Below are 15095 nucleotides of genomic sequence, written 5' to 3' on the forward strand. Positions count from 1 at the left end.
CTCGACACAAAATAGATCATTCGGGACTAACACACTGTTCTATTTTACTTCAATAATTCGCTTACGCGTAAGGGTCTTTAGCAGTGGGAGGAAACCAGAGGACTCGGAGAAAATCCACGAGGTTGGACAGGCGACTCTACTCCTTGTCGCGTACAGCCGGAGAATCGAAACTACACCAGCTGACTCAAATGACAGACCTTATGATACAGCGCACATATGCTAACCATCATCCGACCATCCAACCCCCACCCTGGTTGTTTTTCAGACATGGTATTTCTCATTGAAAGTCAATTATAATTCAGTGTATAACTAACAACACCGTGATGGTGGAAATGAACAGATTCTATCAGATAATGTTTAACTAACCTTTGAAGTAAACTATGATAATATATTTATTATTACTATAATATTTGTGTAATAGTATATGGTTAGACAAGTTATCTGGCAGTTATGTCTGGTATGTCAAGTATGGGATCGGTTCATTTGACTGTTGAGTTGATTCTCTATGAAGATGTTAATACACCTTGGGCTCCAGCCGCAGTCGGCCTTATGATTTCCAATCTAAATGGCATTTGAGTCGTTCCATTTGCTGAACAGCACTGTATTGTAAAAATACACCATCAAACTTTTGTGAAATGCCCTACTGCTCTGCTCCCACTGGGCTACTAAAGACGGGCATACAGTGTGCCATGATTGGAGAGAGAGATAGATAGATATATATATATAGAGAGAGAGAGGGGGGGGGTAAAGTCCACTCGACACAAACTAGGTCATTTCGGGACTAACATGGAAACAGGATCACTCGGGGAAACCCCACGAGGTTGGACAGGCACCCCTACTCATTGTCACGTACCACCGGGGAATCGTGCCATGGGTGAAATTGGCAGAATTGTTCCAGAGACATTCAGTAGTCTATGTACTAATAAACGTAAAATCATGCTAGCTCTGTAGTTATATATCAATGTCCAGATTAAAGTCAATATGGGAATATTGATAGTTCTGTAAGCTTCAAGGTTCCCAATTAAAAAAGGAACAAAATGCACGTGACTAATCTATATAGTCTACAAAGCCAGCTAATTAAAAAGTTACTGTAGACGGGTCACTTTTGTTATAAATATTAAGAAAAATAGATTTCATTAATGGCCTGAACGAGTATGGCCGTCGGAAAATTATAAAGAGATTGGCTAAATCCTTATCACAGTCTTCTTAATCATGTTTGTATTATGCTATCATCCTATACAGTAAATCTAATCTTTAATTACTCAGTACTTTAATTACTTTGTTATAAATATTTATATAGATGCCTTATTCTTGTATCTATATAAGTAACGAACGAATATTTTAATACCATCACTTGCTTAATAAAGACCTATATAGTCTCTAGTAAAATACACCACTAATTCAGTGGTTCTCAACCTTTTCTTGCCAACGGCACATCTTGGAACACACGAAAAAATAGAGGCACACATGGCTAAATATATATGAAAATTATTTCAATTTTGCAAAATAAAAACATGGCAAGTCAGACGGCATACAACCATAGACAGAAACTAGTCATAGACACATAGAAGGACTCAAATTAAATAAAGAAAAACACAGCTATGAACGTACCAGTAGACACCAGTGAATACTCAATTGGGATCACGTTGTTTTTTTTTTCACATTTTCTTAGTGTGCTGTTCAAAATCTCGCGGCACATCTGTCTGCCGCGGCACACGGGTTGAGAATCACTGCACTAATTGGTATCCATATAAATAACGTGTTATGTTAGTAAATCCCCAAAGCCAGGCAATTCTGCCGAAAGTATATAAATAGAAATATGATCAAATGAATGATACAGTGGCATATCAAAGTTGTTTTCAATTATTATAATACTTCTCATAAACTGATTCACTGGCGTTCAGACAAAAAAGTATAGGTACCGGTAATATAAATGAAACATACGGAAATGACTGTCGATTTGATAGTTCCTCCCTCACGGATTATTACAGCTAGGAACTGGTTTGAGAGAAAAAAACACAAAGAGCCATTGATTGTATAGTTAGGTTTTCAGGATTCAAGAACTTACGAAATCAATTGTTGCATTAATAGCGTATAATAATGAAACCGTTGAGGGTAATTTATAATAGGGGGGCCTTTGTCAATACAATTCGTCTCGAGTTAATAATCATTAAAGAGTTTTAATTTTAACGTCAATTTCTGCGACAGTCTCTAAGCATAACCAGATACAAGAAGTAAACAGAAAGATCTTCGTATTAATTTCTATGAATCTAAACCAATTCATATACGACTTTGAAACTATGTTAAAGCGTCAATGTTTGTTTTGATGCTTCCTGGGGGGTTGGATGGCCGAATGGTTAGCACGTGCGCGCTGTATCATTATGTCTGTCAACTAGCGTGGTTTCGATTCCCCGGTTGTACGTGACAAGGAGTAGGGTCGCCTGTCCTAAGCGCAAGCGAATTATGGAAATAAAATTCCTTGACTTTTGTATGGGATTAAAAGAATTACTAGGTTTATAATAAAAATCTATACTAATATTTGTGACTGTCGTTTTGTCTGTTTGTCTGTTCGGGGTTGGCGGCTACACTAGGTCTGCCCCGAGTCTGAAATTTGGGGTATAGGGGTAGCTCCGACCGGGGAGTAACATAGGCCAGGTGGCGTTTGTCTACCACTTCCGGTTTCGGAGTTATGACCCCCGAGCGAAGCCGTGTATCCTGCTAGTAATAAATAAATGTCAGCATCTTGTTCTAACACAAGATGTTCTTAGGTGAGAAATGCATCTATATTTGTACAGCGTGGGCATTTTTATGCAATAAAGTTACTTATAAATAGTTTATGCAGGAAGCTGTTTTGAGATAAGATTTGAGCTCCAGTTATGCTTTCTCCCATTACGTTTGTCTGCTCTCTCTCTCTCTATATACATGTATCATATTTTATCAAGATGGCCGATGTCCTGATAATTTTTTTTGAATTTGTTATAACGAGACAGATGTTTTATGTGTTATGATGCATGTTGTAGTTAGTAACGCATCCTATGTAGGCCTAATATCAGCAAAAAAATAGTTTGTATTACCCCACTGCCATAACATAACCAAAACGATTCACATGTTTTAGTTCGTAACAGCACATCCTATATGTAATATCAGAAAAAAAGTTGGTATTACCCCACTGCCATAACATATACCATATATGCTGCTCCTTGTGGGCGTTTTTATGCAATAAATTTACTTACTTACTTATTATCTTTTAGTTCGTAACAGTACATCCTATATGTAATATCAGAAAAATAGTTTGTATTACCCCACTGCCATAAAAGAACCAAAATGATTCACATATTATGTTTGGCCTGTTAATATATTATGTATATGCAAGAAGGTTAGGAATCTCTCCAGGGGTTAGTAATGGATATTTCAATTAGTACCAGATGATGCACCAAGGACTACAAGCTTTAATATTACCCCCTTTTATCGTCAATGGGATGTAGTCATCATGCTGAGAATAATGTAGTAGCGACATCTTGTTTGAATTTCCACGTCTGTTCTGTAATATATGTTACTGATAATGAGAGCAGCGATTAGAGAAGTCTTCATCTGTTAGCAAAGGGTTACAAGATAAGGCAAAGTCATTCATACCATCTTCAAAGAAGTGCAGAGAGGCTTGACGTGTGTAAAATTGCGTGGGTCGTAACCTAAGCCCCTAAAACTGATAGGTCTAATATCTGGCTTTTACAATCTGTAGTACTGTATATGATACTAAAACCAAGTAAACGTGATAATTATAGATAAGACACGCTCTTCAGTATACTTCGTTCATATTGTAGACCTACAATAGGTCAGATAACCTGGCGTTTATAGGATCATTTAAAATATCATTTACCAAGTTACCAATCTTTAATATTAAAAATCGCCAAATCAATACTTACACGGATTTCCTATTGTTAAAATAAGGGGCTATATAGTTTTGGTAACAGTTCTCGCTGAACAAAGATTTAGACATTCCCAACACAAACAAAATCCCAATTTTGTCCTGTGACTTCAAGCGAAAGTGGGTGGGGGTTGGGGTGTGTGAAACAGCTTTATTTAACGTCCGCTTCCACCGAGGTGATATCGCAGACAAAGGGGGGGGGGGGGTATTTCCATTTTATTAAAATAATGAGCTATGTATTTTGATTAACATTTTGACAAACAAAAAATTTAGACTTGGAAGTGGTTGATCTATAGCTACGTCAAATTACACATGGATTGCAATTTATCACTTTTATAACAGTTTTATTGCCATGTTAAATGTATATACCATCTTAAACTATTCCTTTGTATTCCAGAAGTATCCATATCATTTGTCATGACACAGGTTAATTCTGCGTAAATCTCCGAACGACTTCTGATAGTTTTCCGATATACGGTGAGACGTCTGGCTCATTCCAATATATTTGCATGATTATCTCATTTGGGTTGCAGACAGCTGAATATAGCCCCGTGTTAACATGTACCTTATATTGTATAAGTTTATCTCGCTAGGTGTAGAATATATAGGCAAACATTTTAGTTTTCTATGAATATAGGGGAGGCGGGTGGCCGAATGGTTAGCACGTGCGCGCTGTATCATAAGGCCTGTCATTGAGTCAACTGGCGTGGTTTCGATTCCCCCAGTTGTGCGTGACAAGGAATAGGGTCGCCTTGTCCAACCTCGTGGGTTTTCTCAGGGTCCTCCGGTTTCCTTTCACTGCTAAAGACCCCTACGCACAAGCGAATTATTAAAATAAAATTCAACCAGTTGTTAGTCCCGAAATGACCTAGTTTGTGTCGAGTGGGCATTAAACCCCATCTCTCTCTCTCCAAAATCGGAACATACTATGTTGTTTTTCATGTCATGTCATATATTGCCCAGCAAATTCAGACATATTTAATTTTTCCAAACTTTATTCAAGTATTCTGATATTTTCCTGCAGGCACAGCGCTGTACTAAACCTTGATTTTATAGCCTGTAACATAATCCTTCTAGAGAAAGTAATGCTTGCTTGAAATAGCCAGATGGAATGTTGATAATGCTAAGATGACGACAGGCGAGGTAGGGATGATTTAAAATTCAATAAAAAAAGAAAGTATATTGGGAGGGAGAACTGAGAAGAAAACAGACCAGATGCCAATTAACCTATAATTCCACTCTCAGTAACATTGCCTTATTCTATAAGGTATAACAAAAAATCGCCTACGTTTCTTCTTCTACTTGAAAACACTTCACTATTATAAAGACAATCGAACACGTTTAAAATCCTAGATATACAGTGTTGGTATGCCCCTACTAGACCTTTAATCATTTGGTAAAATGTAACTATAAAAATTCGAATACGTTTCTTTTTCTATCTGAAAACAGTTTACTATTATAAAGACAACCGATCACGTTTCAATTTTATTTATTCCCCTAACATGTGCGAGATTAGTCTTAAAATCCTAGATACAGTTGGTATGTCCCTTGTATACCTTTAATCTTTTGATAAAACTTAACTAGAAAAATTCGAATATGTTTCTTTTTCTACCTGAAAACGCTTTACTATTATAAAGACAAACGAACATTTTATTTACTCCCTTAACATGTGCGAGATTACTTTTAAAATCCTAGTTACAGTTGGTATAGTACTTTAATATTTTGGTAAAACTTAACAAGGAAAAATCGAATAAATGTATATTTTTGGGGCTATTATCTCAAGAAAGAGTATTATGGGACACGTAAGGTGCACTTAGAATTCTAGTTTTCTTCTCTACCCCTTTTATATCGCGCCCTCTCCCCTTCAGCCCTACTCCACTTTCAATTTATTTCCGCCGCCTATTAGAGTAATATTGAAATACCTCAATGAACTGTAAATTATAAATATATACTAAACATGAGTAATTATAGAACACGTTGGGTGCACTTTGAATTTTCTTCTCTACCCCTTTTATATCGCGCCCTCTCCCCCTTCAGCCCTACCCCACTTTCAATTTATTCCCGCTGCCTATTAGAGTAATATTGAAATGAACTGTAAATTATAAATATATAAACATTTAAAATAAAAGTAGCCAGAAACTATACAGTAAGATGATAACAGGCTATACTATGCTGTTGATCATCTCTGATTTCTTAATAAGATAAAGCCTCTCTCTCGTGATGAATCTACCAGATAGATAGCTATATATACCAGTCTATCTTTTCTAACATGAAGTTTAATATTATTGTTAGATGGTCGAATCTTCAGGAAGCTTTTCATGGCACAAAATATCACGTTACATTACTTGTTTTGTTCTCGCTCTCTTTTTTTTCAAAAATAACATTTAATCATTGTGTTTTTATCGGAAATAACAATATTTCCATAGCATGTATTGAATATGAAACATATTGCGCAGTTAACTTCATTCATGCTCTGATAAGATACGAGTGTGGTAAGGGAAATTGAAAATGATTTAGTATTCCGTTTATCAGTAAATGTTTCAACTGAATAGCAGATCAGCACCTGTTGGGACATATACAGTCATAGAATATATAGTTCTACACATAGATACTATCCTTGTATAAAACCTATCACTGTTGGGACAAATACAGTTACAAAATAGTTACAGACATATATGCGTTCCTTGAATAAAAGTTATTACTGTTGGGACATATACAGTCACAAAATAGTTGTTCACGTAGATACGACCTATCACAGTTGGGACAAATATAGTCACAAAATAGTTACACACAAAGATACGATCCTTATATAAAACCATCACAGTCACAGAGTAGTTATTATACATATAGAGACGAGCCTTGTATAATTCCCATCACTATTGGGACACATACATTGCAGTCACAAAATAGTTATACACAAAGATACGATCCTTGTATAAAATTTATCACGGAATAGTTTTACATATAGAGACGACCCTTGTGTGTATAACATCTATCTATTGGAGAGAAAAGAGGCGACCCTTGTATAATACCTATCACCGTCACAGAATAGTTATACATATATGTATAGAGACGACCCTTGTGTGTATAATATCTATCTATCGGAGAGAAAAGAGCAGTAGAAACATTATAACAGGCTGGGGTACAGGGCCCTTATTCACGAAAACTTAAACTAAGATACAATCGAAATTTTAAGAAATACTGCAATTCGATTGGCTGACCAGTAAAATCAATTTGCATATATCCAATGAAGTTGCAGTATTTCTTAATATTTCGGTTGTAACTTAGTTTAAGTTTTCGTGAATAAGGGCCCATTTTTTTCCTGCTTAAATCTGTGGAGATTGTTATTATTTATAGTGCATTTTTCTAATTTCATCCGGAAGTTCAATTATAATATCACATAAACATTGACTTATTAATGACACCACGTGTGTTTATTGCTCGGGATCCTGACATAGATCTTTCAACCATACATCTGGACAGTGCTAACAGATTTCATAATCAAATTACAACAGCTGACATGCGCAGGTCAAACAGTTGACATATCGGCAAATCATGAACGGGTGCCAAATGTCAATATAGCTGAATTTTGACATGACCCCGTCGAACTGATACGTACAACAGGACAGTCTACCATGGGAAATATGTTTTTTTAAAATGTAAATATACAACGCATTCAGAATATGTTTTTTTTTTGTTATTCATTTCAATGCTATGAAACACAAATATGCTACATTATAGTACGAAATATCTATACAAGGTCGACTGACATGACATGTACAAAAATAGATTTGTTTTGTTAAAGGCGATGTTTGAGCACTAAACCCGATATATATTGTATAAACGCCAGAAATTTAAATAGGGAGAATATTCACTGAATTTCAGATACGAAGCCCTAAAATTTGTTTTTAAATAGTACCGTAGCTGTAAGTTGACTTAGCAAAAATCTGGTGTAAAATTTTTCAGCTATGGATTGGCTTTAGAGGGCAACCAATTGTGAAATTTCGTCTGGCAGGAAGAGACTTTGCACTGCTATATCCGTCTGAAAATAAACACTTCACAAATCGTTTGGCATACTTTTCTCAGTCTTTGACAACAGTTATTCACATGACGTTAAGCTCGTCAGACATGTGACCTTGAACTGCTAATGTGATTGGTTCACAATATTCTAACCATTCGATGTTACGACTTTTTCTAAAGTTTGACCTAACATTTTGTACCTCGTACGTAATCAAGGGTGGAGAATTTAGGCCTATTCCGTCTACATAACTTTTTGACACATGCAAGGTAATGTGTAGCCAACAAAGATGAGGGCGCAGTAATAACATGTCGCTTAATAAAACGGCGCTTAATATCCGCGGTTTTGTTTCTTGAGGGACTTGGGAGTGGTGGGCTAATTTCTTTGTTTTGTGTTTTAATTTGATCTCTTTTTGCAAGGGGAGCTTTGCCCCCCCCCCCCCCCTAGTTACGGGCCTGATAATAATGTAATATGAATGTATATATACTGATTTACATTCAATCGTTTCTGTTTTTAGTATAATTTCGAATCAGTTATATTAGGCGAAATACACGAAGAATCTGAATTAAACGGCAGTCTTTGGCGCCTGGTTATTCCAGTCTACAACGTTATATTAGAATCCTACATGGGATATGTTTTCACCGAGTAGCTTCATTCAACTGGCGATCGAAAGCATTCTGGCACACGATTCGTGTGCCAATTTTGAAATATTCATTTTGCCGTAAATATTGGATATCAGAAGCCCATCTTTTCATGTCACGGTAAGATAACAACATCAATGTTGATTTAAATTGACCAATAAGTCGTGTTTGCAATGTCCAAGACTGTGAATGATATTGAGTTAAAGACTTGGCTCCATTAATATGCCATCTTTAGTCAATTGTATTTAATTAATCCCACAATGTGTGCACTAAGTCATACAGGCTATGATACACGTTAAACCAAAACTTAATACCGCTATATTTATATTGTTACCATGCTTGCATACCCCCTTGTGACTAACATAACACGCAATTAATATTCATACGCATACAATGCAAGGTTATATAAATCGCTTAAGAATGTAATCGGATTCTCTATTGATGTGTCCAGTCATGTCAAAATATACCCTAATATCCCAATTCAAATGGACTATGTTGAACTTACAAACTATAGGCATTCATGTTTGATGCGACTCCCATTTTTGTGTCTCAATATTTCATTGTTGTGGCACCACAGAAAGTAAATTACTCATTGGTTTTAATCTTAAACCCCTAACCCTGAATTTATAGATTTTAATCTTAAATACCTGACCCTAACCCTAACCCTAATATGAAATGTAAAAGTGATGGAAATAGAAAAGGGAGTCGGATCAAACATGATCGCCCAAACTATAAAAGCATGGTTTTTTTTTCTTTTAATATTTTAAACACACGTTTAATTTTTATTTCTAAACATTATGGCTCAGCCCAAAGGCTTTGGCAAAGATGAAAGTATAGCCCAAAGGCTTTGGCAATGGTGAAAGTATAATATGCACAGCTATCTGAACTGAATTGCTTTGGACAATACTATATTATGTATTACGCATACATGAAAAACGCTAGTTCATGGGTTATTCAGTGAGTTTTATTTTGTTGTTGCCCGAGATTTTAACTACGACATTTGTTATTTATGTTTTATGAACACGTGTGCAGGATTATGCAGAGTATTTCATCAAAAGTTGAAGTATACTATTAAAACATACTGTATTCATCTTGGCTGACTGCGCATACAGGTTACACCCATCAAGATAATTTTAAAATAAACAATTTTTTTTTTAAAAATATTTCTTTTAAAAATTCAACTTACCGGAACGGATACAGTCAGCTAATGTGCCTCCTAAAGTAGTTTTCTTTTCTTTCAACTTTTCGAATATCTCTTTACTCAAATGTTTTTTGAGAAGAGATTTACAATCTTCTGCTTCAGAGAGCCTTTTGAACATCGTTTCCAATTCTTCAGCCATTTTTAATGTTGAGCTAAAATGCGGCCGTGGAAAATAACAAATCGGCGTGTGTTTACAGGGCGAATTTGACAATACGATAAAACTATCACAACCAACAAATATACCCGGCACACGAAATGCACGTTTTATAAAAGCAGACACAACTCCCGTCAATTCTAGATTGAATCCTCCGAATTTATCGTTTATGATAGTGATATCCTAGCAAACACGAACAGGGCAAATTAGTCGTAGATTTGGGAAAGAATTTACACTGAACAAAGTAACCGAAAACTGTGAAGTTTAAAATCCAATGCAAAAGACAGCTATTATAGCTTGATATTCGCTCCTATGTTTGTCTGTTTGTGTGGCAGACGATATTGCCAACAGCATCGATTGACGGGGTTATCATAGCTCGTTCAGAGCGCGCGCGCAAGTCTTAAATCCCTAGCACCGTGGAGACATGTTTTAGCCCCGCCTCTTGGTATCAAACAGTTTTTTTTAATGTTTAACAACAAAATATAATCGGCTTAGTGATCAAAATCAGTTAGATTATTATATATGTATAATCTTGAAGTGGATTATAATTCAAGCTTCATTAAGTCTAATATTGACATTTATATCGAAACGATATCCGTTTGAAGGCCCTTTGTGAAATGCGTTTTAAGTCTACATGCAATATTTGGAAACCATGCCAACTTAATGTTACGTTCGTGCCAAAAATCTTGAGGGTTTTTTTTTTTCTTTCTAATTTGCATGTACGTATAGAAAAATCAAAAAGAAGTCAGTTGTGCATGAAATGAATCAATTAACTATTACACATAGAATAATGACAAGACTGGGTTACAGACAAGCGTCTACTTGTGAACAACACAATCTCTGTCAATATGTAGTTTTAACCACTATTAGAAGGAAGTAAGCTTATTCGGGTTTTAATACAAAACCGTATTAAATGGACCGGGCGACTAGACATCGTGTTGACGTTAAAACGGTAAATAAATCAACTCTGTATAATATTCATGGGCGTGGATTTAGGGGGGGGGGGCTGCCCCCCCCCCTCTTAGAATCGAATGGGGGGACGAATAGGTCTCTGTCCCCCCTTCCATGATTTTGATCGCCAGGACAGATTTTCAGGTTTATATCCACATGAATGCCCCGTTCTGAAGGCTATCTAACCACTGCCTTGGGTCTCGCCACAGTAATTCATTTTCACGATATCTTCCTACTTAGTTGTAGGTAGTCAATTTTACTATATCGTCATCATTATTACCCCTAGTTACAACTTTCATCGAAATAGCACTGGTAAACTGTTCGTAATTATTATTTTGGTTTGGTAATGAAAGGTTCCAGGGTTCGTCCGTCCCCCCAAACCAAAAGTTATGACAAATCCACGCCCTGCATTGGCCGATAAAGTTCATCGGGATTTTACGACGTGGATTCCCCTTGTCAGTGGTGCAGGACGAGGGTCCCGGAAAAGACAGCTGTCTAGTGGTTCGGACGGGACGGAAAACCGAGGTCCCGTGTACACATTGGCGTGCACGTAAAAGATCACTTGGCAGTGCCACTGCCCGAGCAAAGACAGCTGTCTAGTGGTTCGGATGGGATGGAAAACTGAGGTCCCGTGTACACATATTGGTGTACACGTAAAAGATCACTTGGCAGTCCCTCGGCCCGGGCAAAATTTCCCCCACAAGCACACTGCCCGTCTTCCTTAGCCAAATCGGAGTAGAACAATAGGACGTTAAACCCCATTTCATTTCATTTCTATGTGGGCTAGTCTTGCCGAAATAAAATTGTCAGGGGTAATCGAGGAGGTCCAGTTGGTGACCCCTTCACAGCTGGGTTTTCGAAGAAATGAAACTGGATTTAATAACGTCTTACATTTCCGCACCGACTGGGCTAATGAAGACATGATTTTCGAAGAAGAGTATGACAAGATATCTACGCTTACACATTGCGATCAAAAAGATAAAAAAGTTAATATTATAAAAGTCTAGCATTTCTGAGATAACAAACCCCATTACATTCATTAAGGGGCATTAGGTAAGATTAGATAAAGAGCTGACAGTTCTAGCTATAATAGTTAAAAAATAGATAATGAAAAGAGGATATGTTGAAAATTTCAGTCAAATTACTTCACCCTGAGCCTAGTTTTCGGCGATACAATAACACTGTAGCCTAGTCTTTTTATTAATTTTAATGGGCATTAGGTAAGATTATATAAAGAACTGACAGTTCTCACTATAATAGTTAAAAATAGATAATAAAAACAGAATATGCCGAAAATTTGGGTCATATTGCTTCACCCTGAACCGAGATATTAGGCTAGCTTCGGGCGTCATTACTACCATTGGTACAATAATCAAGTCTCAATTATCTAATTTTACATTAAATCATCCATCACAAAACGTATTCAAATCCACTTAATATAGCAGTCTAATGAAGGCATCGAGAGTTGATTGTGGTCTGGATAAGTTAATTAATATCTAATTAATAATTTAGATAACATTTCAGGCCTAAAGAAAGACCTGCAATAGGCAGATTTAGCCTATGTTTAAAGTTTTAATTCACGGTGTCCTGTCTCACTACCAGGTCCCTGGTTTTATCACCATGTTGGCCGAGAAACTTTCTCGGGGTTTTCCAGTCTGGTTTCACGTTGTCTGCAGGTACATGACGGAGGGTAAGAGACCATAGTCCTTTGGATGAGACTAAAAACTATAGTCTTTTGGATGAGACAAGAAATCGGGGTCCCCGTGTACACGTTGGAGTACGTCTATGGCAGCTGGAAATCGATGAAGTGTAAAATATACATGAAAATAAATAACAACAGCATTATCAACTTTACCCAACACTTTATTTAAAAATATACATGTAAATTTATAATTTAATCATTACCAGATTTCTTACGGCATGTAGTGACAACAAACATAATTATAACATTTGAAATTCAAAAACAAAGGCTTTGATCAGAATCAAAACGGTATTGATCAACAGATGTTTTGTTCAAATATTTTTCTTTCTTTTTCTTTCAGATCTCCTGATTCCTGTGGGAATATGAATTTAGTTATGCTGTTTTTCTCTATCATTTGTTGCAGTCTATTAAAGGATAGGAGTGGGGTTGCCTGCCCAATCTCGTAGGTTTACTCCGGGTCCTCCCACTCCTAAAGACCCCTACGCGCAAGGGAATTATTGAAATAAAATTGAACCATGTGTTAGTCCCGAAATGACCTGGTTTGTGTCGAGTGGTCGTTAGACCTGATCTCTCTCTCTCTCTCTCTCTCTCTCTATTAAAGGACAATATTGGTGTCAGTCATTATCACATATGTGATGGAACTGGTTAAACACGTTACAAATAAAATTTTAACACAAAGATCATTGCTACGATAGATGCGTAATAAAGTGACGAACGTAAAAGGAGAATTTCTGTTGTAATTTGGATGTAAACACAAACCATTTTGCCAGGGATAAAAATGGTTAACGTCCACTAACCGCAATCTACGTCATTTTGGGATTACAACGTATATCTTTATTTTAAGGAGGAGAGTCGCGCTGGTTCGGTGAGTAATACGTTGGCCGAGAAAGTTCATCGGAATTTTCCAGCGTGGTACCTCCTTGTCCGTTGGGCAGGAATGGAGGGCAGGACACGAGACAGTGTCTAGTCGTTCGGACGGGACGAAAAACCGAGGTCACGTGTACAAATAGACATGCACGTATATATAAACCCTTGACGATAGCCTGTAATGCCCCGCTTTCCGGTCAAAATATCCATTATTATAGCATACTGCATGGCATACGCTCGTCTTCATTAACCGAGCGGGGATCACGTGGCTAAGTGGGAAAGACGCAGGTTCGCTAGTCTGGAAATGAAATGAAATGGGGTTTAACGTCCTACTGTTCTGCTCCTAAACTCGGCCATTGAAGACGGGCATACGCCATACAGTGTGCTATGAGGGAAATTTTGCCCGGGCAGCGGCACTATCGCCTACTCTTATATCGAATTCCAACTGTACAAACGAACATAAATCGCATCGTTCAGTTTTGGCATGTTTTTTTATACTCTGCCGATCGTTGCATACAAGACTATTTAGCATTAGAAAAACTATTCAACCAGAATTTGGTATTAACCCCAACGAGGATGCATAAGATGAAGCCGAAATTATCAAAATTTCCCACAAAGAATGTATCCAAGCCCCGAGCAGTGTTTTGATTTTAAATCCACTGAGGTTGCACTATAGGGGGCAAAAGTTTGACCGTGGAGCATGCACACGAACCAAGTAGTCAACTTGCACATTGGATCATTAAAATCTGTGTAACCATTAGCGATAGAAAGCCGGTTGATACTGGTACTGAGACTGTAAGTGAAAGAAACAAATTGAAATTCATGGCGCCCGGACTCTACCACTGAAAAATACGTTGGTTCGATTTTTCAAATTGGTTATCATGCATTCATTAGCATAACGAAATATTACGGGGTTTTAGTTGTGGATAAGGGTTATATTTTTAACCTATCTGATAGTGATGCACATCGTGCACGTGACGGGTCACCCTTACCAAGGGATTCGTACGTTAATTTAAGCATGACAAGACTACCATTCTGTAGATTTTTGCCGGTGGTTTAACGCAAGCATGGTTATGGTACCCAAGAAAACGGCAGTTTTGGTTAAGAAACGTGGAATATATAATGGAAACGATGAAAGTAGCCGAAGTGTTAATTAATTCAATAAACGAACAGCCACAATTTCCCGCCAGACAATGTCCATAGCCATGCGTGGTAGTTATCGTTTGCCACATCACTGTTACCCAGTAATCTGCTATACTGGTCACATTGAATTTAATTTATGTTAATTCTCGTTTCAATTACTGGCTCTATTATTTCCAAAATATTTGTTGGGTTGAACACTTTTTACTACAGATGGAGCAACGTGTGACAACATCTTACTAAAAGGCATGTATTCACAATGTTGAGATCCACAAACTGAAAGTAGCATACTATCCCCCGTACATTTCCCCCTCCTTAAAACCATGAATACCAAACCCAGGCAGAAAATGCAAATTCATGTGTTTCTTAATTGGTTTCAGCTAAATCTATACATAACGCTAATGTTGCTAATGGTCGTTTGTAGCCAGACACATGTATATTGAATTGGCTACATGTAACATTGGGTTTCTATGTTATTCAATAAAGACGAATGTCT

At 37.0% G+C, this 15095-nt stretch overlaps 1 protein-coding gene across 1 annotated transcript in view; it reads right to left on the reverse strand.

The window, feature by feature from the left end:
• Window positions 1-10311, reverse strand: part of LOC126809714 (taurocyamine kinase) — a 44477-nt gene extending 34166 nt beyond the window's left edge. Inside the window, exon 1 of the mRNA XM_050534455.2 lies at window positions 9771-10311. Coding sequence (XP_050390412.1) covers window positions 9771-9924 — 154 coding nt within the window. The 5' untranslated portion in view covers window positions 9925-10311. The remainder of the gene's footprint in view (window positions 1-9770) is intronic.
• Window positions 10312-15095: the final 4784 nt, after the last annotated feature.

This window comes from Patella vulgata, chromosome 2 (assembly GCF_932274485.2).
Source record: "Patella vulgata chromosome 2, xgPatVulg1.2, whole genome shotgun sequence".
Taxonomy (NCBI): Eukaryota; Metazoa; Mollusca; class Gastropoda; family Patellidae; genus Patella; species Patella vulgata.